General features: G+C 41.9%; 2 protein-coding genes across 4 annotated transcripts; one reads left to right on the forward strand and one right to left on the reverse strand.

Annotated features, from left to right (window-relative positions):
- Positions 1 to 2959: 2959 nt before the first annotated feature.
- Positions 2960 to 8197, reverse strand: LOC308144071 (leukocyte elastase inhibitor-like). The gene is made up of 10 exons (XM_080515102.1): positions 8139 to 8197; positions 7729 to 7912; positions 7177 to 7326; positions 6526 to 6807; positions 6158 to 6275; positions 5442 to 5581; positions 4114 to 4191; positions 3868 to 3957; positions 3584 to 3773; positions 2960 to 3467 (listed from the first exon to the last, which is right to left on the reverse strand). The coding sequence occupies exons 2-10, from the start codon at positions 7903 to 7905 to the stop codon at positions 3256 to 3258; spliced, it is 1437 nt and encodes a 478-aa protein (XP_080371228.1). The 5' UTR covers positions 7906 to 7912; positions 8139 to 8197; the 3' UTR covers positions 2960 to 3255.
- A 1331-nt stretch (positions 8198 to 9528) lies between these two features.
- On the forward strand, positions 9529 to 24979 carry snx16 (sorting nexin 16). 3 transcript variants are annotated; one of them, XM_080515044.1, is made up of 9 exons: positions 9529 to 9664; positions 10885 to 11427; positions 11962 to 12048; positions 15790 to 15938; positions 16309 to 16378; positions 21735 to 21871; positions 22169 to 22291; positions 23662 to 23710; positions 24829 to 24920. In XM_080515044.1, exons 2-8 carry the CDS (start codon positions 11017 to 11019, stop codon positions 23678 to 23680), a joined length of 996 nt encoding a protein of 331 aa, XP_080371170.1. In that variant the 5' UTR covers positions 9529 to 9664; positions 10885 to 11016; the 3' UTR covers positions 23681 to 23710; positions 24829 to 24920. The 3 variants fall into 3 exon arrangements, with proteins under 3 accessions (XP_080371170.1, XP_080371171.1, XP_080371169.1); XM_080515045.1 differs by having other exon boundaries at positions 23665 to 23710; XM_080515043.1 differs by lacking the exon at positions 23662 to 23710 and having other exon boundaries at positions 24829 to 24979.
- The last annotated feature ends 500 nt before the right edge of the window (positions 24980 to 25479 follow it).

Genomic DNA, 25479 nt, shown 5'->3' on the forward strand with positions numbered 1-25479 from the left:
TCGATCCTGCACCAGCCCACCACAGTGCTGAGTGACGTGCTGAGCAGATCGCACATAAAATTCACACAAACAAGACAGACAATTGAACACGAGGCTTCCACAAGCCCTCCAGCTAGCCGCACGCTCACAACTGTTGTTCACACAAAACCTCCCAGCTAGCAACGCTCACAACTGGGGCATCTCTCAGGAGTCCTTGCCCGAACTGCGCGAGGAGACTTCAGTCAGTGTCCTGAGAGGAACTTTCAATAATCAATCACCAACAAAATCCCAACAGAGTGCGACTGTTGTTCATTAACCAATAATTCAACTTCCATACTCACGGCCTCACTTAATTTTAACTTTAAATCAATATACAATCATCCATAACATTTATTCAATCTGTTCTTTTGATTTCGTCAAACAATAACATGGCAAGGCAGAATAAAACATTTTGCTCTTACCATGCTTGTTGTTCTCTTGAAATCCTGCCGACAACGCCAATTTGTAGTGGATAATTTCTGCTCCTCAGTGACGGCCGGAGGTTTGGAAAGATGAAGTGAGACACAGGGTGAGATGCTTAGAGTGGAATTTATTCAGACGTAAAGCCGGAGCGCTCCCACACCTGACAGACAAAGACACATACCCCAAACTCTCCTCACACACACACAGGCATGCACAATCTGACCCACCCCCGACAAACTCTTCTCCGTTGTATATAAAGTCGTTTCCCTGTAATCTCATCCTTAGAGGCCAGTTGCTGGCGCCACCAGTAAAACAACGTTGATTAAGGGGCTCAAATCTAACAACAACGTAACCGGCCTGGGGTGGCAGTGACCTGGCAGATGGCATAAATATCAGTGAATACGTAGGCCCGAAATCAAACAGATCTTAGATATTCTACAACAGAAACAATCCGCAGCTTTCATAAACTTGGTGTTATTTCTTATGTGAGGGGGAGTCTGAAAGTGTGTGTTAATTCTCTTCTACACTTCAAACTACTGATTCTTCTCATTTGAGCACATTGAGGCATTCATTTGCCTGTAAACTTAGAAAAATAAATAAATAAAAGTTCCATGTGGTTTGCCAATTTTTCCTTTCTAAAAAGAGGAATGCTTGGACCAATGTTTCAAAGATAAAAAATTATTTTGGCAAAATTTGAAACACGTTTTCTGCTTTTCCACTTTGTTTGCAACTCTCCAACACAGCTGCTGCAGAACAGAACACAATGATTCGACTTCTCTTTGTATTAGAAACACATTATCACTGGAAAATCTGTTCTATCTAAAACACCAACACAAATGTTCTCACTACTCATTATAGTTTTTTTTAAACATTATTTTTGGACAACCTGGAAGGTTCTGACATGCTCTGCTTATTGCTGGCCTACCTACATATAGATATTGTTGCAGCACAGGCTGATCCATTCACATATCGATGAAAGTGGATTAAAATAGATTACCGGTAATCTTGAACCATTATTGAAATATCTCTGAGTACATTAGAGCACAGTACAGTTCTGATGACTTTTAAAGGGTTAATTTGACTATTAGCTGGATCTGCATTCCAATCAAAGGGAGGTTTCATATCATTTTCATGGCTACTATATAGTTTCTGACAATTCCAACTCTGGAAGTGACAATCTCTGGAATTCAGTTGGTGGCAAATAATATGAAGCACTCTGATATTGAGGATTGTCACATCATCAAATATATAGTATTTTAGTCAAAAGACTTGACAGTACTTATTAAAGAAAGTGAAACTTTTTTCAGAGTCACAATTGACTTTACACTCTATTTTACATCGGTTTTTGTACAATGATTTTACGATGGTTTGCAATAATAATGATACACATATTCACTTCTCATTATTGGGGAATGATACGGGGAATAAACCTCACAGATTACATCACTGCATACATTTGATACTTTCTTAAAATTTTTCATTAAGCGACTAAGTAGTGTGTTTTTAACTGTTTTTGATTTCCTCCAGCAGGCTGTGCCATAAACCTGAAATACTGAGAGAGAGAGAGAGAGAGAGAGAGAGAGAGAGAGAGATAGAGAGCGTCATCTACAGGTTTGTACGGTGTATTTAATTTTTTTTAATCTTTTGATAGCTCCCATTCGAAAAATATTGCTGTTTTTTAACTAATGTTTTTTCTCTGAGTAACACTTCCAGTGTAACAGTCTTTTATTCTTCATTAGAATAAACTCTCCTGTGTTCCTGAGTTTTGCTAATCTGCTCCTTTCTTCATTAGATGACCTTACCATTGTTCCCATGTACTTATTTGAACACAAACAAAGAATATAAGATTTAAAATGGTGATGGTCACTGCCACCTTTCAGAAAAAAAGGCTTGAATTGTTCAGATCAGTTGTGACACTTGTAAATACTTCTAGTTGCTCAACCCTGGCTGTGGTTTTGATAATGTGCCCAAGCCTCCTCTTGGGGGCGCCAGAGAGCTTGAGAAGCAGCAGGAAGAAACTATGGTACTTTGATTCCTTTTCCAAGCATAACGGCTTTCTATATAGAGATTTTTCCCCCTCTATTGTGATTTCTTCCCAGACATTGCAAGAAATAACGTGTGGCTTAAATTATTATTTATTTTTAGTAAATCACATTTTAAAAACTGAATTTATTGTGTGGTAAGTGAATGTGCATCTGGTGTGCAATATGAACATTTCTTGAACTAATATAAGAGGACAATAAAGAAAATGATTTAAATGTTGGTTCTCATGTCAGAAGACCAGTTTAGAGTTCCTGTGCGTTGATTCTGTCCTCCCACAATCCAAAACATTACATTTGATGTTATTGAACATGGGTGTGATTGTCTGTTACTCATCCCTGCACAGACTGGTGACCTGTTCAGGGTGTGCCTTGAATCTTTTTCTTTGTTGGCTGAGATCTACTCCTTTCCTTAGTTTGAGCCTAACTTCAATAAAATGTAATTTTTTTGTTTTTAAATGGATGGATTATTGACTCAATTGTGTTTTACTCCTTTTTATTTAGACGCAGCAAAGAAAAAGTCATCATTTGTCAGGACAAAAAACTTCTTTCATTATAGGTAAAGTACTTTAATGTAGGTACAAAAAAAATGACAAAAATCTGAGCCTTTTACCATCCTATCAGAATTTTTATAGAAACCTAAAAATACAAAAAAAAAAAAAAAAGAAAAGAAAGAAAGATCAGTTGTGCAGTCGATCCAAAGAATTGAAGACGCTTCAGATAACTAAACCTGTTGACGAACAACTTGTAACCAGCAAATGTCACGTCGTGGTAATCACTCGGGGGAGCAGTATCTGCCGGCAAACAGCACGGTCTTAGTGGGTTTGTGTCGGACGAAGAAGAGGAAAGGGTGGTCTGCGACGAACACCTTGGCGGGCGTTCCTGCCGCGTCGGAAGAAGCGGGAGCCTCACTTCCTGTCTCATCCGCCTCCATGAAGGCCCTGTGAACCACTTTGGACAGCGCCATGTCTTTCTGTGGAGACATGCCTGTCAGGAAAGAGGATAAGACGAGAGGCCAGAATTAGTTCTTGCATGCGTTGTCTTCAGGTGAGGTTCACATTTCGTGTCGGTTAAATCTTGTACATTTTTATGTCACATCTCACCCAACAAGTCACTTTTGTTGTCATCGAAAGCGTCCGCCATGCCCACGCTCTTTAGGCAGTCCTCCAGGTTGTATGTCTTCTCCATCTTAAATCGGGGGAGCTTCACCTCAACCTCCACCTTCAGGTTTTCCTCCACGGCGGCCGGACGAGTCCACTCCACAAATTTCTCAAACGTCAACTCCTTCTCAAGCTGTGTGTGGACACAACATCATATATGTGTTGGTCCTTGTAAAAAAAAGTGGACTTCCTTTTTAGATGTAATCCACTGCAGGTGTGTATCTTACCTTCTCCAGGCCGGTTGTTTCATCCTCTATCGCATCAGGCAGGATGATGAACATGCTCAGGTCCTCTCCCTTGTAGGGAATCTCAAGGATCTGCTCAGAAAACATTTAGGTAATAATGTGCTGATAGAGAAAGGTGGAATTTTTCCCCAAACATTATAGTTATTTGTATGAAAGTAGTAACTGTGATGTAAAAGATAATATAAAATACTTTAATAGTATCTCAAATAAAAAAAATAAAAAAATTACCTGGCTTTTGATTTCCGGAATGGACGTCAAATGATAATTATGTTTGTGATGCATCATTTTTACCGGCTTGGTATCAGTCTGGAGGCAAAAATGGAAAAATGGTTATTTAATAAGGGATCAATTGACATCAATTGCATTAAAAGACTAAGCTGTTCAACTTCATGCTTTAGTACCAAATTTATGTAAACAATACAATGCATAATGTACAAAATGTTGGATTAGATTAAATGTTTCAGAGACTAAAGAAACACTTTTAAAACCACTATCACCTGTCAACAGATGTAATTTTTTTCTAATGGGTCAACCCATTAGAATCTTCATTTTAGAAATACCGGATTTTGGCATTGGTAACAGTTCTGTTTGGTCTGCAGATTTAACTCATGTATATAAACTTGTAAAAAAATAATCAAACTGAGATATTAGATTGATCTCACTTAGATGACAAAGATAGCCATTTTATTTTCATGATCAATAACATTTTAAATACATTTTATGATCAAATATGCTGATTATTAATTATTATTATTATTATTATTATTATTATTATTATTATTATTATTATCATAAGAGAAAAACAGTATATAGCCTGAGTGGCTTTCAAACATCAACTCATTAACTAATGAATTCACAAGTGACCGTACCTATTTTAAAGAATCTGTTAAATCTGTCAGACACGCAAGAACCTGCTGTTGGCTTGTTTTGTCTGACTGGTGTTTGCCTGTGCAGCATCTCCATGGTAACCGCATTAGTCAAGGTGTTTATTTTACAGCCGGGACACAGCGTTCCTGACTATGATTCAGTCGCAGAGCTGAAACAATTTTGCCATGGGAAAGCCCTGACAAGCCTTCAGTGGAGCAGAAGTGTGACTTCGGTACTCGGGTTGACAGCCAAACCATTTAAAGAAATACCACCGGACTTTTCCATTCAAACTAACAAGTTATTCCCAGAAGGACCAACCATCCTCAGGGTACACCTTTGCCTTTATTGTCTTATAATAATCCAAAGCCTGTTGGATTTGTGAGCAGTTTTCAGGAGGTATATTAAATTCAAAGAGATCCAAAGTGGCGTTTCAAGCTCCTGTGACTTTCACTCCATCTTAAATAATACTTTTTATTTTCTGCATTTGCTGAACTGTATTCCGATCTAACTACCAGCATGCAAGTAAAACTATCTGACTTTGAAATCTCACACCCATCATCATCATCATCCCATCTCTTTACAGACGTCAGGTGACTTCTCTCATATTAAGTAATGTAATTGTAATGACTCAGCATGGTTGTGTTTAGTATTTGCTCCATCCGTTGCCGTCTGCTGGATGTATTAGTTACCTTGTTTATTTTAAACTGCGCATCAGCTTCCTCCACTTCAAACGTCTTGCCCCAGGGGCTTTTGAAGTAGCTGGCGTTGATCAGCACCAACTTGGTCGTGTCGGTCAACGAACCCTCAGCCAGCAGGTTCTTCATTTTATCTGATAAGAAGTCAAAAGAAGAAAAACTAGTTATATCGTAGGCGCCAAAAAAAATCACAGACTCATTGTAAAACGATGAAGGTCAGGTCAATTTGTAGTTCATCCCAGCCCAATACTCACTCTCACCTAGGATCACAATAAAGACACCAGTTCATCTACATCTTGTAGCTAGAATAACTTTCCAGAAGTTTTTTTTTTTTTTATTGGTTAGTTGATCCATTGAATACAATCTATTTCAAATATAGATGTAAAAAAAAAAAAGAATTCAACCATGAAAAGTTGGTGCGTCCATCTATAAACATGGAGGCGTTTGGAAAATAGAACCAATCAAAGAATAATTTAAAAGAAGTAGTTACAGGCCATACTTATGTCTATTTATATAATTTCTATAATTCTCAAAAAGGGGTTAGTTTTTTAGATTTCAGACTTGATTGCTGCCTTGATTATTGCAGCGGCGACAGCAGGGAACATTCGATTCTCCTGTACTCAGACCAAGTCTCTATATTCTGTGGATGAGAGAGATTTGGGTGGCTCGAGTTTACTCAACTGTGTATTGATACCAATTCTTAGACCTACCTCGCGTCTGCTTCTCCACCCAGGTGTTGATGTTGAGCCTCTCTTTTTCTGCGTCGCCTTTAAAGTCCACAGGCTCAAGCTCTGCCTTGTAGTGCTTCTTGGTTTCCTCTAAAAATTCCTGCAATCATAAATACAGTCAACAGATGTTTTGCATGTTGTGCATCCCATTGGCAGCATTTTAGTTTGCATGGTCTGTAAATGTTAAGTTTAAGGTTGTTTGTGTTAATATCACAGAAAAGCTGAAACTGACAATACTAGACAGCTGTAGTAACATGAACATCACTTAACATACTAAATCTGATGTTGGTTGGTTTATTTGCCTCCATCTACCCCGAGATGCTGTGCTAAATTACCACACTGTGACGCACCTTAACAAACTCATACGACTTCTCCCCGTAGAGCCTGTTGGCCAGACTGAGTTCATACGGCGCATCATCCTTTAAGAACTGACTGAGCAGTTCAGCCAATTTGGCGTGGACGTCATTCTGACCCGTTGGGGCTTCGTCTTTCTCAGCCTGATTGTCCTCCTCCCCAGTCGGGGCGCCGTCGTTACCATTTTGGGCTTTGTCTTCGCCGGTTTCCGTCTCATCCTTCGGGGTTTGCTCGTCATCCTTGTCAGCTTGTTCGTCGTCCTTACCAGGTTTGAGGACCTGCAAAATAACCAGAAAGGAGACGCTGAGCCAGAGAAAAATCAAAACTGGAGGGTAGTTTAGGAAGAAGAGGAAGACACACGATTGTGATTATGCCTGCTGCTCCATGCTGTGAAAAGATATCAGACTCAGCAGCAGCAATTTCTTTTTAAATCCAAAAAGATCTAAAGAAGAGAGTTGCCCAGTTACGATAGCACACAGTGAAATGTATATTCTGGTGGTAAGTCTTCTCATCATTATCATAATAATCATCTTGTCACTGCAAGATAATGATGATTTTTGGGAGTTATTGTGATACAGTAAAATATTCCACATTCCCTCGGCAGCCTCATTCATTAACGTCCCCACATATATAAGATGTGTTACCACCTTGCTCAGGTAGCCCGGTAGCCTGCTGCGCTGCTGGATCTGCATCTGCATCTGTGTGCGCATCTGCATGCGCGCCTGCGACCGCGTCTGCAGCAGCGACTGCAGAGGAGTGGCGGACAACTTTGACTGCGTGTCCGTCAACTTCAGGACCTGGAGAGACAAGTTGATCACAGTCGAGTGCGTTTCGAGGCGAAATATGTTGTAAACATGATTTTAGACACACACCCACAATGGCAACACGCGTTTTGGTTAATATACATATATAAAATCAGACCATCGGACACCCCGGGGAATACGGCAGCAGACAGTTTGAGTGCACAAAGCCAGTTCTGCACATGACGGAGCTTGAAAACGGAGGACACGCCTTTTCTGTGTGCTGTGATTAAATAAAAGTTGGAATTCCAGCACCATGCTGAACCTGATCCGCCAAAAAACCTGAGGCGGCGTTTTACGGCATTCCTGCATGGGAGCTTCTGTCTCAACGGGCGTGTTAACATGAGAACTAACATCTTGCGACATGTTGGCATGTGCTTAAGCGTACGTATACTGTACCTCCGAAATCTGTTTGGCTGTGTTGCCCTTTGCCCCCAGCAGCACCATGGCCAGGGCTGCAGAGAGGCTGAAAGGGGCGAAGAAGACATTTTCCTTCTTGTCCTCCTCACTCAGCTTTTTCAGCATGTCCAGGAAGAAACTGGCGTTGGCCTTTGTGAGCGGAACCTCCGATGCCATGGTGGTCCTGTGACGGAGAAAAGACGACACAGTCAAAACGTAAAAAAGTAATGCAGCAGATTGGATTTTACGTAGATGACACAACGTTCACGCCAACTGCAAAAACAATGGCTGTTCATTCATACTGTGTTTTTAATTCTATGACACTATCCTCCCCACGCATTGTCCTGATTGGTACGGTTTCCCATCTTCGTTAAAATTGAGAGACAGTGATAGAGACAGTGATAACTTACGGAGACTTTCTTCGTCAGGTGAGATCCAGGCGGTTTCGAGTAAATGAAGGACGTTTCAACTGTCTTGTACTTTTTGACACTCGGACACACCCAGACTGGTGGTTGCAGCTTGAGAAAGAGAGAGTTGACACCCACCACTGAGAGACACACCCATCGGCCTTTGGTACATTTCCAGTAGGCCAATATATTGGGTGTGTTTGAAGCAATTTTCTCACTACAGGTCCTGATTAGAAAGGGGGTGAAAAAAAAAAATCTAATTTAAAAAGGGGGGGGGATAAATGGATACTCTGGGAGAAATGGAGTCTGAACTTGACTAAAGTTTAATCTGCAAGAACGGCACAGAAATTATTCTGAGTCAAATGATTCAAGTTAAAGGGAGCAAATCGATGAATCACTCTTCACAAGTACATTTACGTCAAGACAGCAACTCAACATGACCGGCCACGCATGAGGATGGTGACGACAGCTGATGATTAGAGACAATTTGCTTTGTCATCCATGAAGTCTGATCACATTCTGTATTGCTCAAAGTACTTGTTTGAAATACACTTTAATTACGTGACTGCAGTCTTTGCATTTTGGGTCAAATAAAGGCATGTTTTGCCAACCTGTGCTGCACATTTTGATGAAAGACCATTCTGAAGTTTTCACTACAGAAGAATGATAAAATTTAAACTTTATGACTAATTACCCTGAACCAAAGAAATCTGAAAACCACTGGGAAAATGCAGTGTATTTGTAAGTCTTTATTCAAAGTCTACAACGGTTTTATCTGTCACAGCTTTTGCATTTCAGGTTTATTTGAATATGTTTCTCCATCTCCATTACATGAAATTCAGCTCTACAAATGTATGTCTCGATAAAATGATTAATAGGGGCAGCTGTGGCAGAGTGATCAACTCCCGATTGAAAGGTTGCAGCTTCAATTTCCCATCTCCACATGCCGAAGTGTCCTTGAGCAAGACACTGAACCCCCAAATCCATTCTAATGAATGGATGAGGCACATCGCATGACAGACCCCTCAGTTGGTATGTGAAAGACCTCCAGGACTGCTCAAGCAGTTGAAAAACACAGTATAAGTGAAATTCATGTTATTGTTATTCTTAGTAAGTTAAATGGATAATCATGCTCGAAAAAAAGCCTTTTTGAATTATGAATTGAACAAAATTATCTATCTATCTATCTATCTATCTATCTATCTATCTATCTATCTATCTATCTATCTAGCTATCTATCTATCTATCTATCTGGACAGAGAGATCGATCGATGTGTATTCACATTTTTATAATCAATACTTTTCTCATGCGTGAAGCAGGTCCCTTTGTTCATCCTGTGTGTTGCGGCGCCCCCGCCTGGCCACCTTGAGGCACTGCAAGATCCTGAGCGCTGCCTGAGTGAACATGCAAGGGACACGGGAGGAGACAGCGCGGTGTGCACAAAACAGCAGCGGGACAATCAAACACGGAGCCTTACCTGTTAGAGACAAATCGTCTTCTTGAAGGAAAGGATATTTGGACTCCTGCGGTAAGCGAAAATCTCCTTCCCACATCTTAGCTTTGTCCACCGGCGCTAGCTTGCGTGGAGGTAACGCGACATCCGGATTCCAGCCGGACGGTCGACGCGCTGAACCCCGTTCAAAAACACACCGATTTAACCTCACTTTGTTTATCTTCTTTCAGACGTGTCTCCCAAAAATAAACGGATGTTTCTTTTGCTAAATTTGGGGTCGCTCTCCAATTCGGCTCCATAATATTACCCCAAAACTTCCCTCTTTAGATTTAAATGGAGTTATCCTACTTTTGTTTGGGATTGTTGTGATAGTAACTGCAACTCGTTAGCACGAGTGTTAGCTCACGTTAGCCAGTGACTATTATCTTTGAAAATTAACACTTTCTACGCCACGTTAAGGACACAAAAGAAAGTTTGAATGTCGGTACCGAGATTCCGAGGCGTAATCGCGTCACAGCAATTTAGTTGGCCCAGTTTGTTAGTGACGTCTAAGAAGAACAGAAGTCTTAAATCACAGGTACGTTAGCTTGTTTTGCTAAAGGGGATAGCTGCCTTCTTAGCAATTGTGTATGTGAAACAAAATGTAGCTTTAATTAGGGTAATAAGACTAAGTGGCGATTATTATCAACACATTAGCTCCTGTCCCAAGGCATGTTTCATCAAAACAGTCAGTTAGGAGTGAGAGAAGCAGCATGAACAACTGTTAATAACTTCTAACCTTCACCTTACCACAGTTTTCACTCTTTTTCATGGGTTTCCAATCTTTAATATGACACATTGGTGCTGTTTGCTTGTCCCATACCTTAAGTATATGCAATTCACATCCATAGAAATAGATGTTGGACTTTCTGAGTAACACTCATGCTGAGTTCACTGAGCAGAAAGTCTTATTCTCTTCCCTACAAATCAAAATGCAGCTTCTTCCACCATCATCTCATCTTAAAGCTTCCATCTCATTGAAGGCATTTCGATGCTAGTCACATATCACGCAGGTTATCTGAACCTCTTAACAGGCTTTTCCTGTAATGCATTTTAAACATAAAACAGTGCATAAAAAATGAATGGTGTGGCTCTTGTCAATAATTTATCTGCGCTCTATCAGGGTGGTGTTTATAAATGCGGCCATTTTGGGACCGTTTTTCTAAATCTCATGATGAAATATGCGTTAAAATCCTTTCGTGAAAGTAAAATTATCCAGATTGTGATTGCTTTTGTTCTGTTTGTTTTTTGCACAGGGTCTTTGGGGTCGTTGTCCGCCCCTCAGTGTGATTCTACCGCTCGACTCCAAAGCAGGGTGAAGTCAGTGCTGTTGTGAAGATCCGTGTGGGCGACTGTGGTGGCGGGGCCCAAACACGCATCTCAGGATTATGGCATCACCTTTTGTGCCTGTCCCCATGCCCATGGACAGAGCGCTGTCCGGCAGCAGGAGCAAGCTGAGACGGCCACAGCGAGCGTCTTCGTTAGGCAGTGTCTCCAGCAGCTCGGAGTCCTCGTCCTCCGTACCCAGATTTGGAGGAGAGGACCGTGCAAGAGGATGCGGAGGGTTCGGTTCCCAGCGTCCTCACGTCACGGATAGAGGCGGACGGAGCAGAACCCCTCCGCCGACCCAGAGCCCAATGACACAGGCCAGGGTGAACGGGGCACTGGATCCCTCGCTCGAGTACTCGAGCTGTCCTCGCTCCGCTTCGGATCCCGCAGGGAGCCATCAGATTGAGGAGAGACCCATCACCCCCACCCTTCTGGGGTATGAAGTCATGGAGGAGAGGGCTAAGTTCACGGTACGAACCCTGACAGCTTGTTAACATGTCATCATGCCATCATACAAACAAAAATTGTGCTAATCAGACTGTAAAATCCCCAATATGAATCCACACGTAGTGGATTACTGACATATAAAACCCGTCTGGATTTATTTGTGCACCCTAACCCCAAATATCAACATTTAATCAGCACACAGACTTGCCTTACTCAAACAACCGATCTGCACACACTCGAACGGACATAGGGATACGTCGCGTCGTTGCTCGACTTTAAACATTTGCACAAGTTATCAGCAAGTTTTAATACCACTGTCACAGAAAGTTTATTAAGAAGTGAACTGTGGCCTTTATAGGGTAAATGTGACATGTGAGTGAGACGTCGCACAACACTTCAGCGAAGAATAAAAGGTGACTTTGTTCCTCGGTCAGGGCTTTGATGTGTTGCAGGCATTGCACACAGCACAGTCTCTTTGAGTCTGCCGAATGCCTATGTGAATAAGGGAGACAATTCTTTTACTAAAGTTGTCTATTTGACGATTCTTCTTTCCACAGGTATATAAGGTCCTTGTCAAGAAAACTCAGGATGAGAGCTGGGTTGTGTTCCGACGATACGCCGATTTCTCCAGACTCAACGACAAGGTCTGTATTGCCGTGTCAGTCGTTGTTATTCCACAAGGTTTTCCCGAAATCCCGAAGAAGCAGCGACTTATCAGTAATGTTGTCGTCCACGTTTTTCCGGCACCGGTTTCCACTGTCACCCTTTTCTTTCCTGCCTGCTTGCTTTTGTTTCTGAGAGCTCTGCAGAAGTGATTAGAGCTACACAAAGATGCTCACTGTTCCCCAGCAGCACAGCGGGCCCAAGCCAAGTAGGAGAATGGGTCACTCGGGGCTTCGGAAAGCGCGGTATGGTCACAGATTACAGAGAGGGAGAGCATCAAAGCCTTAATCCTCCATGATGAAATGAGCAAAGTTGTTCACAGGTTTGCCGAATGTTGATTCATCCGCTGCAACACAACCGAGGAGTTTCCTGCTCTTTATTCAAACAGTTAGTCAACGGAAGTAGACTGGAAAAGCAGGGGATTGGCACAGCGATGTGTAAGGTGATAGAAGAGGTGTGGGCATCCTCCCTCCATTCCTGCGGCGAGAAACGCCACACTGTGCTTGTAATTGTAGAGTCGTGTAGTTCCTGCAGAGCTTTGAAGTCAGTTATTTAGGAGTGCTTTCCCTGCTGTGAGAGAATCTTAGACACTTTTTTTTTTTTTTTTTTTTTTTGAAGGACCAGCAATACCCGGTATGTCAGCATGTAATCAGGGGCCTTGTCTAGAAAGGTTGCTTATGTATCAAATGGGCCCTGAGAGATGCGTATTCCCATACAAACGTTGTGATAAATGAAAATAAACTCTGCCCAACTTTTACCCTTAATGTCATCACATATCAGACTTGTAGAGCCACGTCATCATAAACAGCCTTTAGTGTTTATGTAGATGTGTTCCTTTAGTTAGCCGTTAGGGCGCAATACTGAATTTACACGTCTCTGTTGAAATATTTATTTGGATATTTAATAAACGGTTGAAACTCTACTTTATCTGTCTCCTTCCCTTTCCGGCACTATGCCACACATACTGGCTTCTACTACAGATCTTCTGTGGCACTCGCACTATTTCCAGTAGTGACGACGCGCTGGCACTCAGTTGTTTTTCATTCTGTGTCTGCCAAATAATATCATTTTCCTGACTGCTATTTCACCCTCCGAAATTCGTTTTCCATGTCTTTACTGTCAATGATCGAGTGTAAAATGCTAGTGATCAGCAGACTTGTTTATGACTGATTTCTAAAAGGAAAAGTGCGCAGCTTTATAAATCCGCTAATGTTTTTTGCACATGCCATTTTCAGCTTTTGTCCCCACATACACTTACAGTATGGATCCGACGCAATGTTTTATAGATGAAGCCCTGGCGTTTAGAACGCTGCACCACCTCTCAACTGGCTTGGCAGCAGACAGTTTGAATTGGGTCCAGCATCGCTTTGCTCCAAGTTTGTGCACATGGCTCACTGCTGCCAAGTGCACAAATGATATCGCACCCTGCTCTTGCTGCATACACCAACATCAAAATTGACAAACAACACTTATCCACACAAGGTGGCCACATGCGTGCAGAAATGTTCTGACGTGCTTCTAAAAGCGAGGATGGCTGTTCACTCTCGGGGTTCTGTCCAGATTGGCGCAAGATGAAAATTACTCAACTCCCCCAAATTAGGTGGTATAACGAGCTTGTACATAATTTTCACATTCCTACAGTTGTGTATCTTGATTTCGGTCTGCGGACCTGTAGTATCTGTGTTTCCGTCATGAGATTTGTTGTTGCATACTTGTTTTTGTGGGCGCTTTGTCGTATTTGTGTACATACATAACCAAATGTACAACAAATTGTTGTATTTTATATCTCTATGATTAGTCTTCCCCCCCCCCCCCCCCCACACAAAAAAAATATCCACTTGTATGACAATTTCATAACTGTACCGGATGAATTAGCCTGCTGCAGTCTGCCAAGATTCATGGGACCGTAAAGGCAAGTCTTCTCATGCGAGATGATTCCAGCCAACTGTACTTTGTTAAGCACGAGATACGAGTGAGGTTTGTGTCGGAACAAAGAGAATGATTGACTGACTGGTCAGCTGCACTCCACCCCAGGAGGCCCTCCGTCAGGACAGATGGGAGACGCATCAATGTGACGAGGCTGTGAGTTCAGGTTCCTAATGGCCCATTGCGAAACCATAAATATATTTGACTGGCATGAAACGGTAGACTTTTTATTTTGGTAATTTCCCCAAAGTACAATAATTTTGAGTCTCTGGAGCTACTATCCCACATTACCCATATGTCCTATGAAGACATGTATCTGTCATTATGTCCACATCAGACAGCGCGCCCTCAGTTGGCTCTATATATTTTTTGCCCTTAGTCTAAATTCAGGCTCCACTCAGGTTCTGCTTAAGTAATGAGAGAAAAAGACAAACGCCTCATACTCTTGACAAGAGGGAGTCTGTCAGTCTACCTCAAGGGCAAAAAAAAACCCTTAAGTCAAGGCCCAATATCTGTCATGGCAGCAGAGTTAAGACATTTATAAATGCCAAACACATTGCTCACATATAAATTGGATTATGCATTCAGTAATCATATTACACATGCACAAACATATATTGCTCATAGAAATTTGTGTTCACATTTGCATCAGTAAGAATACACAAATTGGGGTACAAGAGGTAAAAATGTATTATTTGGAATCACAATCCTTTGATTTTTCTACTTTACTTTACTTTACTTTACTTTACTTTACTTTACTTTACTTTACAGGTGAGTCACCTGACACCTGACTCACCTGAGGTGAGTAACATTTACCAGGTCTGCTAATACTTTAACATGTATTTTCCAGCACATTTCTAGAAACTGATATAAAATGTCTTATATAAAAGTTAAGGTACTTTTATGCCATCAAAATATTCAAATTAGTCCGCAAAAGGCATAAACGGAGCAGCAAATTTTACTTTTGTGGAAACCCAGGCATTTGTTTTTGGTATAACCGAAAGTAAAACGTCGACATTTATTAATTCAAGGACAAAGAACAAAGTTCTGTGAAATGTAACCAAGGTGTCAAAAGTAGCCCTCGTGGCTATTTTTGTTCTCTGGTCAGTTAATGTTTTGCTTTTCTTTCTGCTGCATCAGCGATCTCTACTTGATTAATTCTCTGCTTTGAAGTGACGCCTTCCTCCTGCCACAGACTTCACATTCAGATGTTGTTGGGGTTTTTTTCTTCCCTTTTCAAACAACTCTTCTTTAAATTATGAGAAATGTTGTGATAAAAACACAATGCGACTGTCTTTTCTGCATCTTACTTGTCCTTCCAGTTCGGCTGAGATCAATCTCAGTGTTGACAAAACATGACGCGATGTGAAATAACAGTCCTCTTGGCAATAAAACATGACATGAAGTGACAATCCCCCCTGGCTTTATTTCCTTAAACCTAAAAGGAATTTGCAAACCCGTTTCTGAAAATATGAATGAAATTACTGATGCTTGTGTTACAATTTAGATCTCTTGTGGAGTTTTCCCAGTCTGCTTAGACCCATTTCCATCATTGATGCACCAGCTTCTCTAGTTCAAACTTCTGCAGAAGTGGCAGAAGTGTTATTATGGTAGCCTTAAAAATAAAAATTGGGGGGGGGTTCAGCTGTAGTTTGCTTTAGTAATCAGAGCAGAAAAAGAAAGAGCTTGTGTTCATCTGCGCGCTTGTCGTCATCAGTAGTTTATTGTCTGGTACAGGCGGTCATGTGATACTCATTCCCTGGTGTGTGTGTGTGTGTGTGCGTGTGCGTGCACAGCTGAAAGAGATGTTCCCAGGTTTCCGCCTCTCGTTGCCTCCCAAGCGGTGGTTCAAAGACAACTATGACAGCGACTTCCTGGAAGACCGCCAGTTGGGACTGCAAGCGTTTCTGCAGAATTTAGTGGCACACAAGGACATCGCCAACAGGTTTGTGAGTCGTCCTTCAAGTTGCCCGAGTCTTTTGGTTTAAAAAAAAAAAAAAATTGCCGCACGAGTTCTGCGTCGATATCGCATTGGCTGTTTCAGTTTCATCCTGTCAGTTTACTCTTTTTTTTAGAGGATTTTTCTTTTTTACTGGATTGTTTTATTTTGTATTTTTACATATTCTATTTTTGTGCTCTTTTCTGCACTTGTTTAGATTTTTACATATGTTTACAATATTTTAATTCCTTAACTTTATAAGTTCTGCACCTTTTTACCTTAAGCTGTTGTAAGTTTGTGTTTCAACCTGGGGAGGAATAAAGCTCTCTACTCTACTCTACTCTACTCTACTCTACTCTACTCTACTCTTTGACAGTCTGGCGGTGAGGGAGTTCCTCTGTCTCGATGATCCTCCGGGGCCTTTTGACAGTCTGGAGGAGAGCAGGGTAAGCACACACAAGACTTGGGGAAAAACCTCACACCTCAATTTTGTTAAAAGTCCCATGAAAAAATTATGTCTCGCACCTTCTTCACTCCTAATTGTCACGCCGAGCGAGTTCTGAGATAGAATGTTGCAGCAGCTGCATCGCTGGGGGGGGGGATCCACATTTCAGTGATGCCATGGTTGACTCTCATCTCTCTTATCATCCAAGTGTGAGAAAGAATTCAATAATAACAGTATTAACTGTTAACACTGGAGGAACTCGGCCCTCATTATTCATGGTGAATATTGGCATCAAAAGAGGATTCAAAGGAAGCCCGGTTCACAGGCGACACGGTGGTATGGCCGTGGCCTCCGGTCCCTGGGGCACCGCTGCATTAAAAGCAGACTCTGTTGTGGTCGTGGGCATTGGCGGCACGGGAAAACTTCAGAGGCCGCCGTCTGACCGCAACTCAACCCTGCCAACAAAAGATGCAAGTTGAAATAATACCCCGGGTAAAGGAAACCAGCTATAAACAAGAAATGCTGCTTTGCTAAATGCACCGACTTCGGGAATTGGCTGATATCAAAGAGACCGGGACAAAGTGGTCTCGTGAATCGGAGGCTGAAATCTTGTGAGATGGTGGAAATCGGCATCCTGGAGGATGTTTGAGATTGCAGCCTTATCATGTCGCTTTTAATCCAGTGTCCACGACAGTGTTGTGGCTGCGCCATCATTGCCTAATAGTTTCCAGTCCATCCACAAGATCTGATTCTATTGCTGCACCAACAAATAAATCCTTTATTTGCAAATTGCAACAATATACAAGTACACTACAATAAACAATATTATTTAAAACTCTGAACCCTATGAAGGTACTTTTTTTAATCACTTTTCTTTGAAGCTTACCTTTAGATTTAACTTGGTTTTTATGTTCCATTGATCATTTTTTACTCGGAGCTATGCCTTCTCACGTCTTGCACTTTGTGAACAGCTGTCATTATTGTAATTATTTTTTTTTAATTGAACAGTTTATTTAACAGTCACAACAACAAAGTTGTCAGCGTATTAACAGCATTCATGTCACAATAGCCTGGTGTCCGTTGTAATGAACTACCATGGAAAGCAAGCGGGTAATAAGATGCCAACATACAGAAACAACCATCCCTCCATACAGGATTGCAGATATTTGTCTCGATACACAGTCCATTTTGAAGTGTAAACGTCGATCTGCAATCTAAAAGCAAAAGTGCGAGGTTGAGGTTCCCCTGCCCGGCGTAATTCCTTAATACAATTTTGAAATCAGGGATTTAGATGTGGAACGACCAGTGTTTACCTGTGTGATCAACTATATTATTTCATTGGCTTTCCGTATTTGTATCTCTTTTATCCATTTCTTTTCGGACGTAGTGGCGTAGTTTTGTATTGTGGAGGAAAGTAAGCGGAGAGAAGAGTGACCAATTAATTTCCTACTCTGCCTTGCACCAGATTATATCTACCATCATTACCCCTGATCTCTTTTATTAACTCAAAGTTTATTGAGTTGTGTAATAACATCGCAACTCCTCTTTTGTGGCTCGTCTCACAAGAGCTGTAAAATGTGTTTTCGTATCCCATTGTTTTTAGATTTTCATTATCAGCTTGACTTAAATGTGTTTATTGTAGAAATATTATTTGGTTCTTTGCTCTCTTTAACTTTGCTCCTTTTAACAGGGTTATTTAGACCATTTACATCCCATGTGGCTGCTCTAATATTTTTACACCTCACAACAGCATTTAGAGCCACTTGTGCTGACAACACGGTGCAAACAACAAATAAAACATTGAACTGGCCCAACATGAACATGTGCCACACTCAACAACTAAAAATGTCCCTTAAAGGGCGAAAAAAGAAAGAAAATAAAAGACTTCCACTTGTGGGGTCTTCTTCATGACCTTTAATAAGCCCTGATGGAAAGAGGGCTTTGAGGGGAACCCTCTCCTTCCTCAGTCCCTCATTAGCCAGCGTGTCTCTGTCTGTACTACTTCCCTTATGGGTGTATGGCTCAGAAACTCTCAGGTATAATAAAGATTAGAGCCTGCACTGGTGGGGTCTATAACTGGATATGTTCCCACCGGTTCTCCTCTTTCGCTTGTTTGACTAAAACCTCATCTCCGTCGCGTCTCGTCAGTGAGGGACCCTTTAAAGGCCAATCGCTTCATACTCCCAACATTTAACAGTTACTTACCCCAGTCTTTTTTTTTTTTTACAGTCACTCCGGCTCCTGGCGTCTGAATGGCAGCCCTGTAACAAGGGAGCCACTGAAGAGATGCTATAGTCCCATAAACAGAAACATACGTAATGTTTATTGGCCCCGAGCGAGGAAACGCGAATACCAAATAATATAGTCTTTGTGACATAAATCTGTAGTTCAAAGTAACTGGCAACACGTCTTTTAAAGAGATTACCATTGAACAGGAACGTGTTTTTTTTTTTTTTTCATCATGTGGGAGAATGTTTGGCTCTTGGCGACTGCTTTCTTTCAGTCTTTGCATTCTCTGAAACCACAATTGTGGGTAAAGTATTAAAGAACAATACTATACGCCTCTAATGTGACCTGTTGAAATCAATGCTCTTTCGTACAAGAATAATGCAAGACAGTTCGTAAGATCCTTTGTAAACTACTTCCAGATATGCACGCTGGTGCCTACAGGCCCCGCCTTTTCTTTTTACGCCATATAAAAATGTGTAATGCGCTCATATCTTAGGAAATAGAAAAATCTCCTCTCTTTCTTGCCTTATCGTTGGAAACACACACTCGGACAAGACCGCAGTTCTCCGCAGGTCGTCTCATTCATTCACTCGCACATTTCCTCATATGAGTTTTATTGCTCTTTTAGTGGCTGAAATGTAGGAAAGCCACATTCAACACTGATGCTTTCAAAATGTTTACACTTTGCAAAATAAATTGATGGTTTAACATTTTTTTTCCAAGTCATCTGTGGGTAATTTCACAGACCTTTCTTACGCCAAGGATCTGAGAAAAACTACAGCCCGTTTCCAAAATGCTTGGTTTGACTTCAGGACATATCGGCACTGAATGTTGCCGTTAAAGAGGTGTTATTGGCTTTTCACTCATTAATGAGACTGTGGATCATCTGTTTCTTGTTTTGTCAGACCTTTTGTTCTCATATCTAGCAGAACACAAGTTCATTTACATCTTATTTGGCTGTTTCTGGAAGGTATTTCTTTCCTCTCAGTCAGACTTCTGACCTGCGGAGTACCTCGAGGATCCATTTCTATATATATATCCATATATGCCACTTGTCGGGTCCGTCTCCGAAAGACGCGGTTGCCCGACACTTGCAGGCCGATGGCTCACAAATACCTGAACCAGAGATATTCATGTCATACGGAAAATCTTGTTTTTTTTTGTTTTTTTTAGATGCAATCATTCGGATTTGCAAATTAAGTCAGCTATTTTCTGCTGAGGATTCTCCGCGAGTTCCTTCTGCTAATTAAAGGCCTTGCAAGTAATTCCCGCTTTCATTGACTGAAGGTTGGATAAGCTCAATATGCTGCTGCCTGTCTTTCAACACGAGCACATTACATCTGTCCTCGCCTCTCTGCACCAGCAAATCAAAAACACCAGTGAAGCTGCGTCTGTCATCAATCAGCATACTCGAAAATAAAAGAACGACATAAAAGCATTTGTTTTAGATTCCAAAAGTGTTGGAAATAAATACGTTTTATACAAATATTTGAATGGCCTGGCCCCTTCTAGTCTGTCCCATCTGCAGTTTTAACCTGATTCACACCACCGCCTCATGTTAAATTTCACTTGAAATCACATTAAATCCAGCCTGTAATGATTTTATTTTTGGCAAATTATGATAGTTATAGTATACATTTATAATGTATTTTGGCGAAAAGCACTTCTGCATTGGCGCAAACTGAATTTCATTGCCTTGTACCTGTGACATGTGCAATGACAATAAAGTGCAATTCGATCAAGTGATCAGGGGCCTCATTTATAAAACATTGTGTAGGAATCCTACTAAACCTATACGTGCATCCAAAAGCTGAATATGGCACACGCCAAAAAACATTTTGATCAGATAAATCCTGCACGTAATTTCCTTTTATAGATCCCAGTCCACCTGGGAGGTTGACAGTTCGACTCCCGCCCTCGACACGCCCACTTTCTTACCATAAATGGTCAACGCAAAGTGCCCCGTCAATATTCTTGCGTCTCAATCAACCTGCTGATCGGCGGCATTTGACGCAAAATCCTGACAGAAAAGACGAGAGAAACAGTCACGGAGGAGGTGGCAGTCAGGAAAATTATATTATTTGGTGTCACGGTAGTGGAATCACTAATAAAATAATGTAGTATGTATTAAATATTTGAACAGGGGACTTGTAAAAAGGTTCAGTGGACTTTGGAGGAGGGTGGATGCACTGCTACTGCGCATGACCGAACCGGTGTTGTGCAAAAAAGTGATTCCCGTCCACCCAAGCAGCTTTTTATTAGGATTTACAGCCATAAAATCTAAAATGTCTTTATTTTACATGTAACCCATTGGTAAATAACTTTTTTGCAGGAGACTTTCCCAGAGACTCACTTTATTTGTTACCGTGTACATACAGTTTATGTACACGGCTGTAAATCTTAATAAAAGCAGCTGGAACAGACATTTCTATCCACCGCCCCGTATCATTTGATACTTTGACATATGAACATCGTGCTGCTGATTCTAATGTTCCACTAAGGCAACACATCTACACCACTGCAGCTCGGCTGTTTATCATTACGCGGATCTTTAAGTCTGATATTTGGAGATGATAACCATATGAGATAAATCTGGCTTCAATTCGCCACCTCACAATCGGTGCTGCAGGTTCCCCGTCTCCGAAATGTGTGTGCAAGGTTCAAAGTTTACATACTGGTAAAAAAAGTTTCTTTTATATTTTATATATTCTTGTAATCTCAATACTGTGAAAAGCTTCTGTGCAGTATTGTATTGGATGTATCAGTTATTTGATCTTGCACAAATGAACCTTAGTCTTTTCCATTGCATTAATCGTCAGTCGGATCACTTGTGGCGCTTTAAACATGTTATATTAATAAGCATGGATCGGTTTCCTACTGGTTTTGCAGTTTGACACTTTTACGGCGCTATAAAGTAACAGATGAAAGGGGGGTGACAGGCTCCTGTTACAGCGCTCATTAATTGTCACTCAATTTAGTTTACGAGTTTGACGCGGAGTTCACGGGATGAAGGTCATGGTTTCGATTTGGTACCTCTGACTTTTTCCATCTTCTGCGTGTGGACAAATGTCCACATGGTTGGGGGAGAGAAAAAAAAAACAAAAACCTGTTCCGTGTTATTTCTGCAGGCGTTCTGTGAGACTCTGGAGGAAAGCAATTATCGTCTCCAGAAGGAGCTTCTGGAGAAGCAGAAGGAGATCGTCTCTTTAAAGAGGAGGCTGGAGGAGAAGGAGGCGGCCATCCTGCTCCTGGAGAAGCACGTGAAGTACGGGGAGGGCCACGTATCCACCGAAAATAATTCCATACATATCGTATCTTTCACACAAGGAATATTTTTAGAGTTTCACGTTCTGGCCGCTCGGGGAACCTGGGGTCATTGCAGCTCGTAAAACAATCCAGAATCATAAACATACATGTATGCGAAGGTGGAAATTGGAGTAGACACGCATGTAGCATTGAAATACCACAGGCGCGAGTTGCGTCACGTTCACGGCGGGGGTTCGGCGAGCCCCAAAGATGGTTAACCGTCTTCAACTCGTCTTGACTCCCGTCTGTGTCTCAGTGGCGAGTGTGTGAGCCCGGAGTCTCCCTGTGGTCGGTCGGCGCAGGGCAGCGAGAGCAGCGCCGACGCAGACGTGGAGTCGTCCGCCGCAGAGGCTGACCAGGACATGCCCGAGGACACTGGGTAAAAACACACACACACACACACTCATACACTGTAATATGATGTAGGAGTAGGGAAAAAATGCAGATGGTACATTTATTACATTTTCATTACATTAAAGATTCCGTGAAATAGAAAAGTGTAGAATAAGTGTAGAATAAAGTACAGCAAACATACTATAGTAAAAATAAAAATAATACTAATACCAGTGTTGGCAGTGCAGGTTCAGTCCTAGTACAAGTGGTCAATTAAGTGACGTAGATAAAGTGGCACAGATGCAGGGGTTATTGCATGTTACTTTACAGTCTAACCGCAGTGGGGATGAAGGACTTGCGGTAGCGCTTATATGGGGAGATTTAAAAGACATTGGCAAAATAAGCGAGACAATTAAAAGCCGATGAAAACTGAAATATGAAAAAAAGGATCAAAAAGACAATGGAAGCAATACAAGGAAACTTTATAAAGCAATGAAGATTATTGCTGCGAAATAGTCAATAAATATAAGAGCATCTCTCTTTAATATATCAAAATCTCAATATATGATTTCATTATGTGTGTCTTTCGGTATACTCTCGCTCGTGAACCTGGCATGGACAGAGCAGTGTAGAAGACTGATTGCATGCGAGTCGTATGTTCTGGTGACACAACGCGTATTGTTTTCAAAACCAATTGAATAACTTGAACAGCTAAAAATCAGTCCTAAAACGCCTAAAAACTGTTCTCGTCAAGCCCCGATTACTCCTACTACTGAAAGTACACAGAAAGAAGCATCAGTCATCAGTAATCCTACTCTCAGAAACAAATCCTTTACACCCATTCATCCCCAGGGTGAGATAATCCCCTCGAGTGGGGGAGAAAAAAAAAAAAAATGAACCACGAAGGGAAAAAAAAATGTCTATTTCAAGTTGAGAAAAAAAAAAAGCCTTCACATGCTGTTGATGCTAAGCATCTTTGACAAACTTCACACAGAAAGGCTCCCTGCCAGCCATCAGATCAGATTATCTGCTGGGACTGAGCTCTCCAAGTGCAGACATTAGTCAGCGACACGGCGCTGCAGTGGTTACTACTCTCACTTCACGGAAACACTGTTGCGGGTTTTCCAATATGGCGTCGCCCGCCGACGCCCAGATGCTATTGTTTTATTTCATTCATTTGATGATGACTTGATGGATATTGGGTGCGACGGCGACTCTGCCGTCCAGAAGTGAAGATCCGTTAATGAATTTCAGGCCCAAACGTGAGAGTTTTGTGCCCCTCGTGCAGATTGTCGTGGATTTCTGACTCGGACATATCGGATTTCATCATAATCATGCGCTTTTATTTTGCTTTTCTTTAAAAAAAACAAAAAAAAGTTTTCCTTTTCTTGTGTTTCTTACTGTCGTATGTCACAGCAGTGCTGCCCCACTATGAAAAAAAAAAAGAGCCCCCATAACACATGAGGTACTGGAAGATTCCCGCTCAGCAGGGTGACCCGGCAACACACCCGGCAACACACCGTCTTCTCCTTCTCTATTAACATGCATCCCAGTGCTGTGTGTACCATCTCGATGTGGTGTTTTTTTTGTGACGTTGGCGTGGGTCAAGGGATAGGTTCCCCTTATTTTCACGTTTGTCTTAATAGAGTACTTGTCCACTGTCCACTTGTCCACTGAGCCTGTTGATCCAGCTCTTTGCGGAAGTACTTTGTTAAGATTGATGTGGGGGGAAAAAAAATGACCAAAAAAAAAAACCTATCATGAGTGCCTGCAGTCAGGATGTATATTAAAGTTGGGAGTGAGTTCACCTTCAATCCATCCGGTTTTTTTTATACTTTTCTCACAGATTCCCTAAAGGTGGAAGTGATAATAGCCTAACGGCTTTTATTAAAAAAACCAACAACAAAAAAACCCTACATGATTTCAATCTGCTTAACATATGATGACTAAATGATGCAACACCTGCACAAAAACCTGATCCAACAAAAGCAGGTATCATTTCTTGGTCTTAACCTGAGTGACCTGAAGGTGAATTCACTCCAGCTGTGCTCTGTATTCATTGCACTGTGCTGTTCTGTGCTCCATGAACCTTTTGGCTGCTCCACACTGCACCCCTGCATCATACATAAGAACGCCATGACATTAGTCGCCTCTCCCACATATGGCGACGTCTGCTCAGTATGCGGGAATTGTAGGTTCTTGGATTTCAGGTTATTTCTTTTCCCTCCCTTTCTCTCTCAATCGGTGTTATTCAAAGCATGTAAACGTAAACAACTGTGGCTTAGAGCTCAGCTACTCACGCATGGATTGCTGATGCACTACATTAACCAGTAGACAAGAATAAAACTCTGCTCTGCCTTTTTGGTTTTCCATTAACAGAAGGTGGAGAGTCTGTGGAAAAGCCTGTTTTCCTTGGTAACTTTCTGGGATTTTTTTTTTTTTATCCCTCAACCCAACTTGGATTGCCTCTATATTTCCCGCTCAGATTCGTTCAGTCTGTCCAGCTTTTGTTGTCGTCGCCCCAGTCGCGTCGTCGCGCCGTTAAGTGGGGGTGAAAACGCTGAGTCTTGTCGTCTCTTCCAGCGGCAGCTGCGAGGTCCAGCCGGTGCGCTCCTCCGCCTGCTGGTGCGGTCCGTCTCTCAGCGTCTCCCCTCCGGTCATCCAGGTCACTCAGCTCTACCAGCAGAAGCCGGAACACTAGCGACTGGCTCCTCCTCTCCTCCTTCTATCCACTCCGCACCCATATATTGTTTGGTTTTTTTTTTGGGGGGGGGGGGGGGGGGGGGGGGTTGTTCAAGTTTTGATAACGCCACACCCACTTCCTCGTTTCCCTCTCTCGGATTAAAGTGTCACCTTCTCCACGTGGAATTTGATAGAAATGGATCGCAAAACTATTCGTCTGGCACGGAGAGGAGATGCGGAAGACCTGGGGGGGAAACCCTCAAACGAAGCTAATCGTTTTACTTCTGAACCTCCTACTGTGGCTGCCAGATAGGATCGGTGTGATCCTGCTGTCCCAGAGCCAAGGTTTGGCTTCTTGACCAAAAAACAAAAAAAAGACTTCACGCCTTGAAGCAGACTGGGAAAGTCGATGAAGTTCACAAGTGTGACAATCTAAAGGAAACCTGAATCACCACCACCACCACCACCACCTCCTCCTCCACGCAAATGACTGCTTACACACGCGTCACAAATACGTTTCTAAACAATAAGTCCGGTGAAGGACGTTGACCT

Source organism: Blennius ocellaris, assembly GCF_963422515.1.
Source record: "Blennius ocellaris genome assembly, chromosome: 19".
Lineage (NCBI taxonomy): Eukaryota > Metazoa > Chordata > Actinopteri > Blenniiformes > Blenniidae > Blennius > Blennius ocellaris.